Genomic DNA, 20,988 nt, shown 5'->3' on the forward strand with positions numbered 1-20,988 from the left:
CAAAAACCCTTCAACCATTTAAGTTCACATAAAGTGGGGCATCAAGCAGACAGCATGTAACTACTTTTCCACATCACATCACCCCCAGAATAGTCCAGGTAGCAGTGACAAGTTTAGAACAATACATTTAATTGCATAACGTCCAGTGCCACTCTGCTTTTGTTGGGGTTTCTCTCTCATTCTGTTTGTCATGGCCGCCTGCTCCAGGATGGCTGGACGTTAGAGGCACAATCACGTCCTGCTTCTGTGCAAATATCAGCTTTGACTCTTAGTGTTGGTTTGTCATCATGCATTGGGCTTTATTTCCTGGGCCGTGTGAGCGTTAGTTTGGGGTTGCACACGAGTGCGTGCCTTACACTTGGGTCACTGTGAGTAGCTTTGCTTTAGGGTTAGGCTATTTTAAAACACACTCAAGGCAACATTAGTCACCACTGTGGAGTAAGTGGAAACAGGAAGGGTAGAATTAAGGGAGAAAAGAGAGAAATTGATGACACAGGCCAGAGAAGCTAAATGAGGGCACTGTGGACAGGGAGGGGAAAGCCAGCAGAAGCTGGCTATGAAGGGTACTGTGACAGAGGGTTAAGGGTTACTTCAATGTACCGTGGTTTTAGTATATGCAAACTGGTATAAAAGAACTCTCTTTAGCAACAACCTGGGTCTTACGCATGCCATCGCGCTGCTTCATGTGTCCCTGAACCACCCCTCAGAAGAAGCCGGCTGAAGTATTATCAATATTATTCCACCTACTGTTGTACTTCTGTCACATATAAGGTGGATAATAATGGTGAAGGCAAGAAGCAGTGTGGATTTAACTTCAAGACAAGTTCTCATAAAATGTTTCAAACTCCCTACAGATGAGTAAAACTACTGCCATTAACTACAAACAGGAGTACAGAAGTGTTATCAGTGTCTTATACTGCTGTGGACGGCAATGTTGCTTTGGTCCAATGAGGTTTGCGGACATTTGTTGATCCACAGCTCTCTAAAGGTTCCATCACAGCATTTGTGTCCATCCGTGTCGAGTAATTTAGAATGTATTTTGAGAAGCGCGTATCGAGGCGTGTGTCGATGATGTCTGCGGTGACGTTCGAGGCTTCGCGAATCGGCCATGTGACCGGCTTCGCGCATAATTACAAATATAAGTGCCAGCGAAGCGCAATTGATCTATCCTCACATTGTGTGTATTTAGAACCTTATGGTGCGAACTTATTGTTCAGAACTAGCTGCCTTTTTGTTCATAGAGCCAGAAAAAGGAGATTTTCTCCTGTCTGGGAGCATTTTGAGATGATCTCTCCTAATAAGGAAGGCACACAATAATAATTGTGTGAAACAGGATAGAAATACTGAATTAACCCCATGGGGAAATTCTTGTAGCATAGCTACAAAAATCAAAATGAATAGAATATATATTAAATATAGTAAATAAAATTATATTCATTATTATTATCATCATTATTATTATTAAGGTGAACGACACAGTGAAGCCATGTTGTCATTTCAATCACCACCTGTTTTACATTTATTGTCCACTTGATGGCGCAGTCGAGCAAATGAAGCGCCATGAAGCTTCGGTCCATTTTTTAACTACTCGGATGGAAAGCGTCAGTGCTTCATGAGGCTTCATCTCGTCATCACAACACTTTGGCATACTGAGAAGTTCATGGTCGGCTCAAAGTTAGCAACGTGTCCAGGTCCTGTGGCTGCAGAGCAAACCCAAATCATCAACCCTCCACCACCGTGCTTCACAGTTGGTGTGAGGTGTTTGTGCTGACATGCTGTGTTTGGTTTTCATCAAACATGGTGCTGTGAATCATGGCCAGACATCTCCACTCACCCTAACCCCTAACCCAAAGGACATGTCCTAGAAGGCTTGTAGTTTGTTCAGATGCAACTTTGCTCTAAGCTACAAAAGCAGCATTATTATTCTTAGCGCTGAGCTGTGCTGCATGTTCTTTTTAGAGAGAAGTGTCTTTCTCCTGCAACCCTTCAAAACAAGCCATGTCTGTTCAGTCTTTTTCAGTCCTAACTGTGCTGCCATGAACTTTAACATCAGTTAACCTTAACAACAGGCTTGTAGAGTCTGAGTAGTAGTTTTGCACAATCTGATCTTGGGTTGAACTAGCTAGAACCTCCACATCTGGGAAGATTGCCAGCTGTCCATAATGTTTCCCTCCTGTGAATAATCTTGCTCGCTGTAGAATGATAGACTCCAAAATTGTTTGGAAATGACCTTAAAATGGTTCCCAGATTGATGGGCAGCAGCAACTGCTTCTTTTAGGGTCACTGCTAAAGTATTTTCTCCTCAGGATTGTGTTAACACACACCTGAATGCTACAGACCAGCAAACTACCAAAACATATACTATCAGTTAGTCAAGTACATTGGATTAGCAGCACCTGGCTGCTACTTGCCCTCCTAATACCTATGGTGCAGTAGGTGTCTACTTATCACATACTGCTTCTGCATTTTAACTCAGTTTTTGTCACGCTGTTCATCTCAGGTTGTATTTACCTCATTTCAAGATATTGTAAGAACTAGATGATGACGGACTAATACATAAAACCTTTGAATTGAAATAAAGATGTACTCTTTTTTTTTAACCTGACAGTACACCGTGTGGGTTAATTGACAGTATGTCTGAATAAAGCATCCCAGAGAGGCCTAAAAAGAACAAATCAAGTATATTGTTTGTACTGAGAACCACTGCAATGGTTCAGGCACCAATGCTAACTAATGCAGTTCTTTGGTGCATCCTAAAATGGGAAATTCTACGACGCAGTGAAGACAAACCCACATAAACAACGTCTTTCATCCAGATTACGTGTTTTCAGGGAGGGTCTCGCTCACCACAAGCAATAGAATATCGAACCACAATCTGCATGTATTGCAGCTGCATGGCTCTGTAGCATAAGAAGTACAGGTGCTGAACTGGCCTGCCTGCAGTCCAGAGCTGCCATCCACTGAAAACATTTATCAATCAAAGAAACACAGCAAAGAACCTGTCGAGCACTATGTCAAGCAAGAATGGAAAAGTCTTTCTTCAGTTCTAAAGTGTAGTAATATTTTCGAATCATTACGTTCATCTTTGCGAAGGTTCTTAGACTGCGAACTGCTGTGACCATCACGCCCACGTCACTTCACTTCATTTCACATTCAGCAACACAAGCTCAATGTTCCTGTTGAGCAACATTTAGCCTGCTGGTAAATGAATGGATATTCATACACAGATTCAAATACCGGTTTACCTAATACACAAGAGAGAGGTTTATTGATGAGTTATAATGTGCAAAAACATTCCTCAAGACGGTTTGTCAGTTTTATACTTTAATGACAGAAATAATTTAAATGAAAATGCCTTTACAGTCTTTTAGCTCTGGTGCTTTAAAGCACTAAGGATATTAAAACAAAAGTTGCAGGGTGGAGTATATCGCCAACAGATGTTCGACCCTGGCTAACATTTTCACTGTAGACTAAACATTAATGGATGAACGACAAACAAACAAATGTAAGTCGAGTTCCCTCTGTCCACTGTGCCACCATCACCAGCCAGACTCCGGTCAAACATGTGTGCCTTTGACGTTTAAACTGCATGGTTTTTGATTGTATGAGGCTGGAGGAATGAGCCACATGCACACAAGTAATTCCAGGAGAGTTTCAAGATTTTCTCCCACTGCTGTCCTCACTTCTCCCAGCCTTTTCCTCCTGGCTGCGTGGGCAACCGGAGCCCCACCAGGCTGGCCACTTCTTCTGGACTGCGCTCTCCCTTGCCATGGTAAAGGTTGTGCAGGGCCTGGTGGCTCCTGGTGGACGCCAGCAAGCACAGGTATGTGTGTGAGGCGTGATGCGCCTCCTGTTGGGCACGACAGTACCGTTCTCCTGTTACCTGTGATGGGAAAAGAAAGAAAATATCACGTACATGCCGTTAGCTTCTTTTAACATTATGTTTTTTCTTTTATAAAATGAGTCACCATAAAGAGAAATGCATATAAACCGTCAAAAGTGAATACGCTGGGGGCCTCGGTGGATGGTACATAGCATTGCGATTTATCTGACCTTCACCAACCAAAAGAGCTTTATGTACAGTGAGCCCTTGGTTAAGTCCATACAGAGCCTCAAATGTACATTCTAATGCCTTGGGATCTATTCAAAGCTGGAATAAATACGAAATGACAAGCAGGAGTTCCTTCCAGCTGTTTTGATTCAGCGAGTACACATGAATTCAACAACCTTGGTGAGCCATGCTCTTCCAAGCATTAATAATGCAAGCTCTATGTCCCCAAGAGCTGATGTAAACTGAACCACCAGCACTTAAATGGACATGTGAATAGTTTGTTTCATGGAAAACAAATAGCAGGAACTACACAGGATGAGTTATAGAAATAATATCGCAAGATAGAGGGCTGTTCTAGACTGAAACAATCTTTAGTAAGCTAGAGGTGGAAGTATTTCTAAGCCAAATCACTCAGCTGATGGAAAACACAACACAGCAAAATAACAGAAAAACAAAGACTTGCTACAGCAGTATTTTATAGATAAATGTGTTATTAAAAAATAACAACAATAATAAACAAATAGAACAAAAATCAGGCCCCATCCCAGTCGCATTTGAACTGAGGTTTCACATATCATAATAAAGTTTTAATTGCACCGAGACAAACATAGAAAAGGGTAGCTACTTTTCGCCGCGGATGAATACAGATTATTTGACATCTAATTGAAGTCTGTTTGACTTTTATACGAATTACGATTTAAAACGTCGTTGTGGATCATGACAACCACGAATTACTGTGACCATTTCCTCAGTTTGTGTTCACAATAGCGCACTCAAGTACAACAATGTACTAAATTGATTTACAATTATCAACAACCCAACGAACCGCGCGCATTTATGTAGTTAGTTTAACATTATGCGGGCAGCTAATGTTAACGTGTCCTTCGCTTGTCACCTTGCTTCGTACTAGACGAGTATTTAAAAAAGTTGCCAACAACCGTTTTTCAGTGTCTTGGTAGGTATTAAGTCTATAACCATGTTTGTAAACGGTTTAAGTGAAAATATTTAACAAAGTAACATGCAAAACGCTACGAACACAACATTGCTATTCAACATTGATCATAATAGCTAACACTAGCAGTGCTATGTCCCATGCAGTTGGTAATGGTGGTGGTTAGCACCTTTGCTAACATTTGCCTTTAATTATTTAGATGCGAACTCACCGCATTCTTGCGAAACTGATCCATAACATAGTTGTAAGCCAGTGATTGTTTGTAACGTGGCCCTTGTAAGGCACGTAATTCTTTTAATATTCCTCTACAGACTCTTAGAGGTGATGACAGCGATGCCATCTCTGCACGGTGTAGCGCAGTGACGAAACTAAGGCATCCTCAATCCAACAGGGCACAGTCGATTTGTATTTTTTAACCACAAGAGGGCGCCAGATAATAAATTGACTGAAATCGCTGCCTCCTCACTTCTGCAACAGGTAACTTTCCTGGTTACATATATATTCAAGGAAAGATTAATGAACGGACCCATCTGGTAAAGGTCCACTGGTTAAAAAAATCTAGAGGACAACGTACATATGATGTGTATATCTAAGACAAATGGGCAGACTTATAAAAACCAACAGAAAAATAAGGCAAAGTAGATTTAAGATCACCCCAAAGAGAAATAAATGACATAATGTGAAAAGTAAGTAATAAAATAAAAGGAAAAAAAATTACATAAAAAGACCAAAGAGACTAAAAGCACATACAGTACATGCAAAATGCTCAAAATGTGATATAAAGTTATCAAAACTGGAATATTATTCTAAAACAACCACAGAGACATGCATAATAGTGCCAAATACCTGCAAGACACACAGCGTGTACAAACCTAGAACCACCTCATCATCTGCATGGTGTGTAGCTCATCTTTGTTTCTTTCAGTCGAGGTGTCTTTGTCCTTGGGTGGACAAATCTGTTCCCAATAACTTGTCGCTCTCCACTGATTTCTAACAGATTTCTTGACGGTACTCAGCGAAAGGTCAAGCTACGAGCGCTCAATGCATTTCACTACTGTTGTGGTGCTGCCTGCTTTGATTGGTCCATCTGTGTTTGGCCGAGAGACGGCAAAGAAAGACGCGATGATTGCTTGTCCCCCATCACCTGGATCCCACCTTCAGTGTCACTGTAAGGTAGTAAATTAGTTGAATTGAAAAAAATAATTTAAAACATGCCTGAAAATATTGTAGTCTTCAGTCTGCCACAAACCACTTTTCATCGTTGGTAATGTTTGCCCTGTTTCTTATCAGCATCCATCTCTCTCTTTTCCCATTTGCCATGAATAATAGCTTTAATATAGATACAATAGAACTACTTACATACGTACTGAGGGCGAACCCTGCGTGTGGAGTAAAAGCAATGTTATGTTATTTAGCTGAAAATGAGCCTTTGCTCAATGTAATGTCAAAAGCAGTGAAAGAAACACAAAGAATAAAACCTTGAACAGCGACACTTCAAGAACCACATTTCTCTGGTGTGGAGATATATTTATCACCATAGCAACTGGGAGTTTGGCTTAGGGGAAAATACAGAATAGAGGATCAGTTTATTTTCACAGCTCAGACAGGAACCAGAAGTCCTTTAGTGCAGCCTCGCATATCAAAAAAAAAGAAGGGAAGCATGAAAAATAACAGGGCTCCATCACACGGAGACGACGAAGACTCCGTTTGGAGAAAAGCAAAGCTCAGTGCTTTAAATGTGACCTCTGTGGCTGAACTTGCTTCATAAATGACATGCGGTCATGCTACGCAGCAGGAGTGACTCTCCAAAGTTGAGTCAGTGGTGTTTGACGCTCTGAAGTCAGGTCATCATATGTGCAACGCTCCGATTGCTTCCAGTGATCCCAGTCATCGGAGCTCGCGTATTGATGATTGACTCTAGGGGGAGCCAGTCTCTTATTAGAGATCACACCGGTTTGGTTCCTCGACATTTGTTGGAAGGCTCCCCCTCTACTCCCCCACCTTCTCCATATCTCTCTCTCTCTCACACACTCTTTCAATGAATACTAATGCAGCGAGTGGGCCCACCTCCCTTCCTCCCATCTTTTCGCAGGGATGGGCGGGTGAGGGGAGACAGAGCAATTCCAGCTCAGTATCTTTCCTCAGGAGGTAGGCAGTGCTTGACTAGCAGCAGCCCCCCAATGCCTTTTTTTTTTCTTCCTCCCACTGAGCAATATTGGTAGTACTGTGCGTTGCCACTGCAACAATGAATAACCTGTGTGAGTGGCGTGTCACATCTGACCACAGTTAAGAGACAGAGGAGAGGACATCTGTGCCTGCTTTTTGTCATCTGGATGGGAAGTCTTTTTTGGCAAGAGAGAAAGAAGAAAGCAGAAGGTAGCCGGGGAAGGGGAACAACTGGCAACAGCCAAAACCCCCTTCCACTTACAGACTGGAGACGACGGAGGCCACTGGAGTATTTGCTTTTATCTTTCGTTTTTTGTTCTTTTTTTTTCTCATTGCGCTGCTGGGAGGTGCTTTATCTTTTCATTTGCTTGCTCTTTCGGTCCTCTGTCTTCTCATCTATTTCGCCATTTACCTGGTCAACAATTTCTTCTATTTATGAGCCAGACAAGGAGGGAGAGAGAAGCAGAGAGACAGAGAAAAAGAGAAAGAGACAGAGGAGGGGGATTTTTTTTCCCCTCGTTATCCCCCCCCTCATCCATTCTTCCTTCCTTCTCCATTGCTATCACTTGCAGCCCTTTCTCTCCCTGTGCAGCCCACGCTCCCTCCTCCCTCCACCGCCTCCCTCTTCCTCCTCCTCCTCCTCTTCCCCTCCACTCCAGTCACTGTCCACCCGTAACTTTGGCTACTTTTTTTTTGATTGACTCCACCAGTGTTTTTATTTCTTTAATTTAAACTGCTCTAATAGAGTCATTTTAATTGGCTAAGTTGTGTTTTCTATTTATGCCTTTTTCACTTTTGTACCTTTTCCTATTTTCCCCCTTCTCTTTTTTCCTCCTACCATCCTATGCATCTTTTTTGGCCGATTTCTAATTCTAATCATAGGTAGGTCTAATTAGTGTTTAGTGTCTGTCTCAAAGTCTTTGTTTCTTCTCTGTGTATGCAAGGTGTTTTGTGTTTGTTGCACACCTTGATGCGCGCACACACACACACACACACACACACACAGACAAACTCGCTCGGCCTATCTCTGGTGCGTCCGTGGCTCTCCTCCCGTCCAGCTCTCAGCTGATTCTTGCCTCATGCCATGCCCTCCTTACGTCACTCTCCCTCTTCCATCTGTGTTTTCAGACTTGATTTTTTCCTTTTTGTTCTCCTCAACCAAGACCACCGTGACTCATCAAGCAAGCACCGTCTCCAGTCATCATCACGGAACTACATTTTGACTTCCTTGTCTCTTTTCTTTATGTTGTTGCACAAAAGTCTGTTCTTCCATTAAAAGAAAACTGAGATGTCCCCTCAGAACACAGCTTCCTCTTCACACGTATACATGTTTGTTTCTTTGTTTGCTGTCACGCACACTGACAGACGTCCACATAGAAAACCGAGGTGTGTTTCAGTCTCTAGTTTGGCTTCATGTTTCACAAAGGCGAAGGTCAAACTGGGAAAAGGCCTAATTCGTGAGCAGCTACACACAGCTTTTTCAAAGTGTATTTCAAAGCCAGCACTTTCTCAGTTCTGCCGGGGTGTCATCTGTGTTTACGCAGTCCTCTGCCTCTGTTTTTGCTGCCCTCTTTTCCTCTCTCCTCCCTCTGTCTCCTCCCTCTCTCTGTCTCATATCTTTCTGAGCCGACTCTCATTCCCGCAGACAGACACACACAAGCACTCAGAGAGAATGGACTAAAAAAAATTGACTTTTATCATCCAGAGGATTTTTTTCCCCCCTTTTTTTCCGCCGCCATAATTTTCACTTTTTGGCTTCGTACTTACTTTAATCACCCATCTCCACATCTTTTTTTCTCTCTATTGCTTCCACTCTCTCACTTATTGACTCATTTTTTCCTTTTTTTTTGCTTTTCTTTTGGTGTCCGTATATATATATAAAAAAGAAAATCATTTCATACCACTCACACATGATTGACTTGCTTGCACCAGAGAGGACTTGCTATTCATTTTGGCATTTTGGTTATGTAAGTTTGCAGTTCATCCACATCAACCATTGAAACTCATTGAAATACAGGCGGCAGATTATTTGATTGATATATTTTGTTAAGAAAAATAGAAGGTACAGGGCTCCAAAGTGTTATGCCGACTGCAAAGTAACTGAATGGTTTGGATAGTGTGTGTGTGTCTGTGTGTGGTATGCAAGCGGCAGAGAGGTACAGCAATAGACAGATGCATAGCAAAGTGAAGAAAATCACATAACTCATCACCTTGTTCATCTCGTTTTTTATATCTCCATTTTTTTTTTCCTGAAGGAGATTTAATGCCGCTCCTCATCATTACATGAGGATAAAGGGGACTTATGAGCAACCGTTACCATGATAAAGGCACTCTGGATATAGATGTTTTCCTGTGGAATTACCCTTTAAATCCCGGATTAGATTCCAAACGACAAAAAAATAATTAACAGTTTTCAAAAACTGTTCAAAATTCTGGACTTTTTTCTTTTTTTTTTGTGCTATTTTTAATGGACTGAAGCTGATTTCAGTATTGCTTTCTCAGCTATTGAATCTTAATGGGATTTCACTATCGCGGATTAAAGACTCAAGCGACATCTTTGTCAATTAGCTGACGTAATAACCGTGATTCTAATTTCTCCGTCCTATCAAACTGATCAAATTTAATACGCTTCAGTGTTAAGAGTTAAGTAGGTGAGTACGTTGCTCTGAATCCGCTCATGCTATTGCTGTTGCATGCTTTGGATGATGATTCATCGACATAGATATTCATGTGGAATATAATTCTTTGTGATTGAAGCAGTGTTTTTCACATGTTTGTTTGTGTGGGTGTACAGACCCATTATGAGTGTGTGTGTGTGTGTGTGTGTGTGTACGGTATGGGTGCTGGATGCTGCTGAATTATGAGGGTCAGCCCTCACTCTTTACCTCTATTTATCTTTTACAGTTTATTTCCCATTTGAGCCTTGAATTCCCTTTCTGATATTTTGAATCTATTTTCGGTGAAAATAGACAGTATCTGATCGTGTAAAGAAAGTCACTTCACATGTCGAAACAATCTCCATGCTTCATTCTGCGCTCTCCACTCATTGGAGCATGTCTGCCAGTCAAATCACCGGGTGATTCCACTCTTATTTAACAGTGGAGCGTGTGTTTGTGCAGCGGGCATATATATGGAGAACAATAAAGTCGTCTGTATAAAGAAATGGACCGCGCAGCCTTTATCTCTGAGCAGTTATTCTTCTCTGCTGGTTTTCCAACTAAAAATGAGCAGGAGAACGACAGTACATCGTATTTCTTAGTGGAGTGTTAGATTAAAAATGTACTCGTATGTTAGCAGCAAAATTCACCCTCACACCTGTTCTCTCCCTCATACACACACGCTGACCCTTCATCCATCTGTCTGTTATAAGTGCACCGGTGATTGACCCCGTTTTCTCTGATTAACTCTCTGATTATTTGTCTGACAGCAGATTGAATTTACAGTGCACGTGTGCACGCATGTGTGCGCACTGTGTTCAGTTGAGGTTATGTCGACGTACCTGTAAAACCCACCTGGGACCCGCTCTCATAACCCAGGTTTATTACCCATTCTGCTCGGTGCTCTTGGCACACATGTGACCCCAGTAGCCTATCCACAGATGGGCACTTAAGCTCAGGTAGTCTGTCAAAGCTGTCACAGCTGCCCCGCTGCCAAATGGACGTCTCGGGTGCGAGCTCTGCCTCTGACACATGACTCTCTGCTGTCTTTTTACTGTAATGATCACTGGAATAGTGTGTTTTTCGGAACACCTGAAACACACTCTTTGCTTCGCTTGCTTGATAATAAGCGGTTGTGCAAGGCAGAGGCAAAAATGGACGGTGATGTGAACGTTTAGTCCCGCTTCGCTGGAGAACGACGGTCGATACACCTGATTTGACCCATGTTTCAGAGAGAATGCTTATAGCATTTCCACCAGTGCTTTGCACACATTTGGAGTGTGGGAGACTTATGCAAGTGAGCGAAGCTTTTATGCAAATAAAGAGGTGATTTGTTGGCTATCATGGTGGGTCACAGCTTTCTATCAAGTTCTGCATCTGGCTCATAATCGTGAGTGCTCTTCTGACGAGAGTGAATTTTAGTTTACATTGTTCCTGCCAAATGTGACATTGCAGTTCATGTTTTACCCAGCTTCTACTTCCTTCTAATTGCATAACATCTCTGTAGATATTGGCAACACTTTGTCTGAAGAATAAATCTGCGGCATTTTAATGATTGGGGCGCTGGGGTATATTTCAAGCAGTTTTCAGTGTTGGAAACAGTTTGAGGCCAAAAGCTTATGATGAAAAGAATTCTGCCAAACATCTCCAAAGAGAGCTTAAGAGATTTCACAGGCACCATGTTTGCAGTCATCATTGATAAACAAGCCAGGAGAGGAGACAGCAGGGGCTAAGGAGATTCATAATCCTATCCCCTCTACCTACTGATTCTTTCTCTGTCATGTGCTACTTAATGAGACAACAAAGCCACTCCTGTTTGTGGCTCTGAGCTCTGCATCCGCCCGAACAAAAGCAGCAGTAACCCTCTACGAGGTATTTTGTATTCAGCCAACTTCCACTCTGTGCCATCTAGGGATCACAGAATCCTAAAGCGCTGCTGCGTGTCATGGTGTTCAACGTGTGAAGATTTTTCGCTTATAAAATCTCACGTTTGGAGCGAGCTTAAACCTCAGATTCGCTTTATGTGTGGTGCTGCAATACGACCTCATCCATCATCTCGTTATAAATGAGTGGATCAATCCGCGGAGCTCCATCTAAGGCCCGTAACGCTGTGCAGTGTGTGTCTGAATCCCGTTCACACATTAGGGAGCGGGGAGCCTATGTGGGACGACTCAAAAAGTACATCTCGACTTTATTGGCTGTATATTCACTTCAAGTGAGCAGAATATGGGTCATGATCTGATATAAAAAGGCTATTCAATAATTCATCTGAGCTGATTAGGAGGACTTGTATCGACATAGACGCTGTCCACGAGAAGTGATGTACACTGAGTGCACAGGAATGAAATGAGGCCTCTTTTACAAGATTAGGGCAAACTAAGAAAGAAAGCCTCTCAATTTCAAGTGAGCACTGTAAACCATCTGTCTGAATCTACTGCACATTCACCCTTCTTTTCCACACGTCAACTGTGAAGTGGTACATGTACACGTGACGACCGTGCTTATGGGTGATTACATGTTGTCTTGTGTGTACTTGTTGTCTCAGTTTGTGCGAGACCCATCAATCTATTAAATATGAAAAGTACAATCTGTTACCCCGCAGAGACTGGTCTATTATTCATTAACATATTTCACTTAATCATTTATTTACCTAAAGTATGGCTCACATTCTCCTCGTCAATTTAGACACTTGTTTGGACTTACGTTGGAAGTGTGTTCATGATAAATGGGATATGTATCAGGTTTAATAGAACCTATTTGTTAAGTTTCCCATTCAGCTCGTACGACAGCTGGGAGGGTGTCGGAGATGCAGGCAAAGACAATTTAGTTCTACAGTCCATTTGGAGGAAATGTATTATTTATCATATCGGGTTGGGTTTTTCTGAGAAACACACACAAACACACGTCTTATTAAACCGAGTGGTGAGCTGCATTTAAACAGATTAAGGACAAAGGTGTATGTTCTTTCTTTATAAAACAGCGATGCTTTTCACTGCGGACTTGAGCTGTAGACAGTGATCCAGAAAGCCTTATTCAAGCGATCGTTAGTTCCATCAGTTTACTGAGTTGCGCATTTAAAATTCTGCTTAACCTGATTTACTCGTTCTGAGGGGAGCAGGTCAAAGATTGCTCACTGTGCCGAAGCACAGCATGCCTTTATTAGAGTTTAACTGACTGTGTCCTGCTTCTAACCCCCAGTCCTCCTTTCTCCCTTTGCAATAACAGCCTGGCAGACGTCAGAAAAACAAGCTACTCCAAGCATCTTTTCGGAGGAACAGAAGTGAAGCTGCTCCCGTGGAGTACAATTACCTCGAAATTGCTGCTTTGCCCTCTTGACCAGTTGGGGATTTTACCTAAAACCGCTGTGAGTTCCTTGTGCCAACTCCTCGCTTTATAATCAACACAGAAAAGGATTGTGATGTAGAGGAGAGATAAAAGCTAAGCAATGCCGCCCCGTTTTTAATCTCACCTCTCAATTCACAAACATCTGTATTCGCTTCACAGAAGCCCACACCCTTAATGAGGCCTAATTCAATTCATCATGAGGACTAAAATACATGCATTCAATAAAGTAAACCTGCTGGTAGAGTGACAACTGAAACTGAGGAAGGGATACTTTATCCGAGTGGTCGTTTTGTCTTCCGCATTTGACTTAATTAAACTCATCAGTCAGTTGCCTAGTAATGTTGACAGGTGGTCTTATCCCAGGCGATTAGTCATGTCAGCTCACAGGGAAAAAAAAGTAAACATCCAAGTTTTAATTGGCAGTTTAAATGTAGTGGGCAGAAAAATAGGACTTTTTTTTCACTGCATAAATGTCTCACAAGGATCCATTTTCCATTCTGTTTTGGTTAACTTACTAGTTCAGCAGTATGATAACAGAGTTTAAGAGACACAATGATCACAAGAAATCTTAAATGTGAAACAACCATCACACCTCAGGGACAAGGCTACTGTTGTTAAGTTTGATCAGTTCTAAACTACAGTAGTTGCTAACTATCAGTTTTGATATTGTCTGTTCTTCCATATTATTCTAGTTAAGCCTCTCTCAGTCTGAGGCTATGAGAGGGAGAGAGGAGTCCCAGGCTGCACCACCATGCTACTTCTGAGAAGCTGGGATGAGACTTTGGCTGGCAAAACACAAGGTAAGACAATATTGATGCATGGTCCTCTTTACAGCCCGAGCTGTTCGTAGTTTACTCGCGTTTGCTCCTCACAAACCTGCTGCAACGACCCATCTTATCTCTGCTGTGTGTGTTTGTGCGTCTGCAGCTTGGCTAAATGTGCGCCTTTCCCAAAGCTCAATGATGGATGTTCTTAAACTTCTGAAAGCCCTTCTTGGTTTGTATCTCACGCCAGGTTTGCTTTAGGGTCAGGATAATGGTTCAAGGTGAAGCCCACAACAAATGGTTTAATCCTTGGTTTGTTGCACAGTGTGCACTTTGATCAATGGCATGCGTCAGTGTGTGGACGTTCAACCTGAGCCAGGCGCTATTGACTATTGGCCTCATTTACATGGCTCTACAGGCATTGATCAGGCAATTAAAGGCTTTGTTTTGACTTTTGGGGCAGAAGTGTGTGAACGTTTGGACATGTGTTCTTGTTAGCTATATGCTGTTCTGTGTGTGTGTGTGTGTGTGTGTGTGTGTGTGTGTATGGAAGCGGGAGGGAGACTATGTTTTGTTAGATAAGATAAACGAAGACCTAATTCTTACTCTGTTCCAGCAACGTATTACACAGAGAAAATGTATTTGCCACAAGGTCATTGTCATATCCGCACATTTCATCATTTTCTCCTTAATTTTTACCGAAACCTCTTGGTGCTACAACTTCTTCCCCCTCCACCATGTTCACTTTTCCCCCCTGTTTCTGCTCCCCCTCTTCTTCTCTGTCGTTTCTCTCTTAATGCATTATTAATCACCTGTGACGTTTAAGAGACATGAGCCTCGGTGCAAAAGTGCAAGAGTGAGAAACAAAATTTCTTCTTATTTTGGGGAAGATAGGAGCTGGTGGATGTCAATAGTCGAGACGTGGGGTGGGGGTGATGGACTACGCGTGCGGTGTGTGAGCACACTACAAATAGTGCCAGTGCACAGTTTCTCTTATTACTTTAAGCAGCTGCCTCAGCCAGCAGTAGATCGACAGCGCGGCTTTGTAATGAAGTGCCTCGGCCTCGGCTCTCCGTCGCTCGCTGAAAGTCAAACAGCAGCTTCAGCTTCAGCTGATGCTGCAGATTTCCTACTATTGCCCTACGTCAGAAGACATTACCATATAGATGAATTAGCGGTGATGGAGAATCTCATTTACAACACCTCACTTCTGTATTTTGACAAAAAAAAAAGAAAAAAAGATAGCATTCACACATACAGTTACAGCTTATTAGTCTATTAAGCCTGTTATTGAAGTCCACCAAGCGTCCTACTCTTAGATAAATGGTTTGGAAAAAGCACAGGCTGCAATAATGACTAAAATGAGGACATATTAGAATAATAATGTCTTATGAGTTCTCAAAAAGCTTTATCTACAACCTTTATGTACCTAAGCTGAATAGAATTCTGGCCCCTCATTATATCAACACAGCTCAGTGCCGTTAATTAACTGCAGTGTGGCTTTTCAATTTAAATTGTTAAATCCGGCTAACAACAGGCTCTTATTTCAACTCTGGGAGCCCACGTCATCAGTCACACCCAATAAAGTGGTGAAATGTATTGAAGGCAGAATTTTTGATGAGTCAAATCTAAAAATATGTTGTTTTTTCTTTTGCCAAGGTCACCCTTCTCCTGTGTGCTGATGTGCAGAATGCAATTAATGGTACGTTTCTGTTTTGGAGTGTAACAGTGAGATATAAGAGCCCTTTGTCTTTCTTTTAGTCTGGTGGTTACACTGTTCTGCTGAACAGGCTGGTATGCGTACGCACTTGAGAATAGCAACAATGGACATCGAGAAGAGCTTTTTTTACACCCCCCCCCCAAAAAAAGATGACTGTTTCTTCTTAATTAGAGTGAATTCAAGAGCCTGGGAGTCAGGACGCTTTGGATGGTGAGAGGAAGTTTTGGTAATTGTTTCTGCGGATCTCGAGTAAACAGTAGAATGAGTGCAGCTTTGTATTTTATCAAGCACACTGACCTCTCATGCCCTTGTGCTGCTGCCTGTTCCGTTTTGCCAACAAATGCGAAGTTGAACAGCACTGTGTGGGAATGTCTCATTAAATCAATAACTTTCAAGAAACTTTCAAGCTTTGCAAAATCACACTGGCATATTTCTCTTTGTGTCACGAATACCAATCACATTGCTCACATAAGGCATCTCAGATGCAGAATTATTGAAACATGGCAGGGTATGCAGTCTCAGATGTTTGTTTTTTATTCCAAGGTAATGCAACAGTATCGTTTATTAACATGAATTCCATTTCAGCAGTACGTCCACATGCTTTGGCTTGACCTAGAAACACACTGCTAAGATCTGTGTGGTGGGATCGATTGGGTTGCAAAACAGCAGATCAATAGAGCTTCACTCATCCTTGCCCCCAGCGGTGGAGCAGTAACATAAGTCACCTGGAAAATATCCTACAGATCCAATCATTAGCCGAGCGCTGCACTTCCAACATTTGCTTTGGTGGCATCTGTTATTTTCTGGCACGCCCTCACATGCTGCTGTGAGGACGCTTCAGGTGGCGTCAGCGTTTGTGCTCCAGTTGTTGGATAGATTTGGTTGCTGAAATTAAAACTTGATTACAGGAAATGAATGTGAACAATTTATGCTTTTTTTTTAACTATTTGCTGCAAATTTGAGCTTGTAATGATGGGTTAAACTTGTTTTTACATGACCAGCTTCCAACTCTCTTTTTTTCTCCCGCACAGTATTTAATTAGACTTTTCTGACTGTGTTTGCACACGTTCCAAAACTGCCTCCTAATCTGTGCATTTATCTGTAACAATAGCATTACGCTATTCTTCTGTCTCTGTCTAAGTATAGTCTGCGTGCACATATTTGTCCTGTTCTTCACCGTGTGTGTTTGGGAACGTGAGCAGTTTGAGAGCAGCGCTGCTTCTGCTGACTCGCTGATTTTTTTTCTTCTTTCGGCCTCACCTCGATGTTGTGTGGTGGAAACAGGTGAATGATTAGTTTCGATAGGTGAATATTACAGCTCAGCATCTTTGTTCCGCCACTGAGTGACAGGAAATGCTTGTGCTCGCACCTCAAGGAGTAAAAATGCAGAGTCTTGAGCATTCAGCTGTGGAGTTGAGAGAAAGGAGGATGCAACTAACTGATAAACTAAATACAATTCTTTATTTGTATGTTTTATCTTGGAAGGGCATTAAGAGGTTTTTCCACAGCATTACAGGCGTAATAAGGGTTTGGTGTTTTCAGCCTTGATCTAAAGGATAGCTTTACTAATCCAGCTTTATTTTTCAATTATGTCCCTCATGTCCCAGTCTGTGATTAATGTTAAACTAAGAGGCTTGATTAATGCGTTGATGCGCAGGAGCTGCAACCAAGTCATTAGAACTTCTTTCTCTTCATCACACCTCCACTAAGCTATTTTTTTTAGTTTTTTGAAAGCTATGCTGGACAATAAATCAGAGAATGCCAGAAAAAAAATGATTACCCTTCATGATAAAGTGTTTGGCAGGATTGGGCTACGCCCCCTGCTATGTGACTAGATGGCAGTGTATCATAACCAGAGCCACTCACACAAAAAATCTTTATAGAGTCTGTCAGTGATGTTGTAAAAGATGAGACGGTCAAGCATGGGCACTGACCCTCAACCATCCTTGAATGGTAGTAGAACCGAATGTGAGACAGCCACAGCTGAAATGTCAAGGCAAATGCTGACCTTGCTTCAATTCACAGCATGATCTACCCCACCTGAGACTCTCAGCCTCAGTCTGTCCCAAAGCGTCCCGCAGCCGTTTCCTGTGACTCTGTCTGCCACCAGATAATATTAAAAGTTATTGATTTGGCTGTGTTGAGGAAAAATGCCCAGTAGGAGTTTGGCAGAAAAGCTCCCAATAGGGAGCTAATGCCACCCCGAGGGACTTCATTCACGTTCTGTCAAAACCAGTGATATGTGGCAAGCTGGGCTGCAGAGAGAAAGGGAAAGGGAAGCGCAGTGTGGGACAGGAAGACGCTGTACTTCCAATATGACAAAAGGAGAGAGCAAAGATGTGATGTGAGTTATTTTACGGCATACAAGCACAATAGCTTTGTCAAAGCCTGACGGATTAAACTGAATGCACCTGAATGCAATGCAGCTTTCATGCATCCATTTAACTTCTTCTGCGTGTTCAGTCGATTGTTCCTGCTTGTATCTCATATTGATTTTTGAGAGTCAGAGCCGAGTTTCGCAGCCCCTGAAAACAGTGCGAGATTGTTCAGTTGTGAGAAACTGAGCAGCGTTTCCCCAGAACCAGAGATTTGCTTCTGGTTCGCTTTCATACAAGCTGCACTTGAGGCAAAACTGACCAGGAATGAAAAAAACTTCAAATTTGCATTTGCGAAGTCATTCGTTGCCCAGATATGGTGATGTGTCAGTGTTTTTTTTTTCCAAAACTGGGGGAAAAACAGTTTTTTAATCCAGTTTATTGTCGCTTTGTTTTGCTAAATTTTTAAATGTGAGAATTCCCAACATTCATTTAGCTTCCAAAAATGATCAACAAAGCAGAGTATGAGGTCACACTCCCTCTTTACGTTCTCTGCTCTATGTTTTGGCAGCTAGTTAAACCTCTGTCAATAGCGTGCAGGAAGCAGGACACGATGCAGAAAATAGACTGCGAAAATTGCTGTTTTCTTTACAACACATTGCAATTTGCAGATGAGGTTTGTTGTTGTGTTGATTTCAGTTGATACTGCGATACTGCGTGTATTTGCATATACCCACAGAGCAGTGGAAAAGCAGCAGTCGGTCAACAGAAAGTCTCACCTGCACACAATCTTGCTCTATAACATTTGCTGCTGTTTTCAGTTTTTTTTTTTCACTTGCTATTGGTCCAGAGACAGAAACAAGATCATATTAAGAGCACTCTGTCTTTCCTGAGCTGAGGGAGACGACATACGAAAGGCACTTAGGAGCAAAGGTTAACTCTGGTTTCAATTCCCCAAAAGTTTTGCTTTGAGATGTCGAGGCTCTAATATGACGTGTGCAGGTGGCGGAAGCAAATTGCCAACAAATCTTTACACATTCCAGTGACAGATTTGTGAGCAAATGATCGCTCATTTACACAGCAGAACCAAAGAAGTATTAGCATTAATTTTTTAGCGCATCAAACCTGTTTGGGTCATAACTTATAAGAGAAGTGACTGCCTCTTTTGCTGCTGCATGCTCAACTGCGTTGACTAGTTCATTAACACTTTTAGGAGAAGGAAATATTTAAGTAGATGGACGCGACTATTATATTACTTCTCCAATGACTTCTGGTTTCCTATCGAATTGATGACTATCTGGCTTGTGTGTTTGGAACTGTACAACCTGACAGCTGGCCTGTGAATGATTCTGATTTGTCAGAGGGGCCACTCGTTTTTGAATGATTAAGCATTTGCTATGTGGTAATGCTCATGTACAGTATAACAAGTTTACTGTACTGATGTGTCTAATATGGTTGGCAATGCAGAACAGGAGCTTGTCAGTTAATTTTCCATGAGCTGAGAAAGGCTGTTGTTGGCACGATCAGGACAGATGAGAGGACCCAGTGACAGTAAAATGACAGATAGTTGTGATAGTGACTGTACAAGAATACCTCTGGAGTGTAGAATCCAGGATGTTGGTGTATTTATGTGCATGTTTGTGTGTCGGATGTGTTGACGGGGATAGGGTGTAAATAAAAAGCAGTGTTAGAGTTGGACTGGGTGTGAAATTAAACCTCAGCCTAAAATGAGGCAATTATAACATGCTCACACAGTCAGACCATGATGGCAACCTTATTAGGGATGTGTCTGTTTGTGTGTGTCTGCAGAAAGATAACAAATATAGCTAACCCAAGGGAGGCTTTCAAATTGTTGCGAATACATGTTATGCAGATTGGATCGCTGATTCATCTAGAAACTCAATTAAAGGAGACACATCGTGCCCTTTTATCTTTTATGAGGAAATTAGTGTTGAGGATGTAAGCAAGATTGTAATTATTATGATCGATATTTTCTCTGCTATGTGCGATGATGTTTTAGCAGGAGTAGGTCTGTATAACAGGCTAATGGAGACTCTTATCTTTCAACATGAAAAAGAAGGAAAATTGCACTTTTATGCTAGTAAGTGCTTTTGTCCGGGCCCATTGGAAGTATATTCTGTCATGACAAAATTCCTGTGTGCCATTATCTGTATCTGCTGTCCAAATGTCTGATATTGATTAAAAAGTAGGGAAACCCTCAGGGTGAGATAATATAGTCTCTTCTTTATTACTTTGAATCCTCATCTATATAACATGTTCAATATGTGTGTGTGTGTGAATTGGCAAAAAAAGGGAAAAGATTTAGAGAAAGACAAGAGTCTGACTGACAGCTTACACAGGCATGTCGAGGGCTTTTTTTAATGCACTAACCTGATGCGCCATGTTAACAATCATCTCTCTTTCACAATCTATCAATAGTGGACTTTAACATTCAGACAGACAAAGTACAACAGCTGAACCAGTTTTTTAATCAATGACCAGCTGGGATAGATGAAAGAACATCTTTTCAGTTAATTCAATTAAGACTATATCAGAGTTAACTCTAACCTCTTTAGGTGCTGCCATTTTTCACGGGCATTCAAACCCTGTCATTACTGCCAGATGTCATGGCAGAGATGCATAGTTTAAACCTCTCTTCATGGGGATCTTCATGGGGAAAAGAATGAGGATTGTAGCAGATCCTTTGGGTTCTGTGTGATGTGTGGGCCTCTGTGCATCAGGCTTTCTCTGGTGCATTCTGCATATGCTTGATCAGATCGGTAGCCTTGGAGTTTGGAGACCATTCAACACCTGGGGCTGTTTTTTTGTAATCCTGAGCAATTTGCATGGTTTAGAGAGGCCCATTGTTCTGCTTGGAGAGGCCTCGGCCATGTACTTGCTCTCCGTGTTGCTTCTTTATTGTGATAGATCAGTTATGTAATGGAAGAGGTGGCATAAACATGCTTGAACGGCTGAAGTCGAGAGACGGTGTTCATTACTTAACACTGAGTCTTGTGC

The 20,988-nt window shown here is 41.9% G+C and overlaps 2 protein-coding genes across 4 annotated transcripts in view; one reads left to right on the plus strand and one right to left on the minus strand.

The window, feature by feature from the left end:
* Positions 1–3,307: 3,307 nt before the first annotated feature.
* Positions 3,308–5,354, minus strand: fmc1 (formation of mitochondrial complex V assembly factor 1 homolog). Its single transcript, XM_072368442.1, has 2 exons — positions 5,215–5,354; positions 3,308–3,883 (listed from the first exon to the last, which is right to left on the minus strand). The coding sequence occupies exons 1-2, from the start codon at positions 5,341–5,343 to the stop codon at positions 3,680–3,682; spliced, it is 333 nt and encodes a 110-aa protein (XP_072224543.1). The 5' UTR covers positions 5,344–5,354; the 3' UTR covers positions 3,308–3,679.
* A 1,870-nt stretch (positions 5,355–7,224) lies between these two features.
* The window catches only part of LOC140273642 (glutamate receptor ionotropic, NMDA 2B-like), a 110,361-nt gene continuing 96,597 nt past the window's right edge, over positions 7,225–20,988 (plus strand). The window contains exons 1-3 of one of the 3 annotated variants that reach the window (XM_072369264.1): positions 7,225–8,051; positions 13,052–13,190; positions 13,864–13,971. In XM_072369264.1, the coding sequence (XP_072225365.1) occupies positions 13,945–13,971 (27 nt within the window). In that variant the 5' untranslated portion in view covers positions 7,225–8,051; positions 13,052–13,190; positions 13,864–13,944. Of the gene's footprint in view, positions 8,052–9,707; positions 9,821–13,051; positions 13,191–13,863; positions 13,972–20,988 lie in introns of those variants that run through there. The other 2 variants (XM_072369265.1, XM_072369266.1) reach the window with 2 other exon arrangements.

Source organism: Leuresthes tenuis, unplaced genomic scaffold (genome assembly GCF_036924035.1).
Source record: "Leuresthes tenuis unplaced genomic scaffold, fLeuTen1.0.hap1 SCAF_17, whole genome shotgun sequence".
NCBI classification, from domain to species: domain Eukaryota; kingdom Metazoa; phylum Chordata; class Actinopteri; order Atheriniformes; family Atherinopsidae; genus Leuresthes; species Leuresthes tenuis.

What these genes read in the sequence shown, in the direction of transcription:
- fmc1 (XM_072368442.1), bottom strand. Translation starts at nt 5,343, where the DNA reads ATGGCATCGCTGTCATCACCTCTAAGAGTCTGTAGAGGAATATTAAAA. An exon ending in ATCAGTTTCGCAAGAATGCG is followed by an intron (nt 3,884 to 5,214) that starts GTGAGTTCGCAT and finishes TTCCCATCACAG; the next exon opens with GTAACAGGAGAACGGTACTG.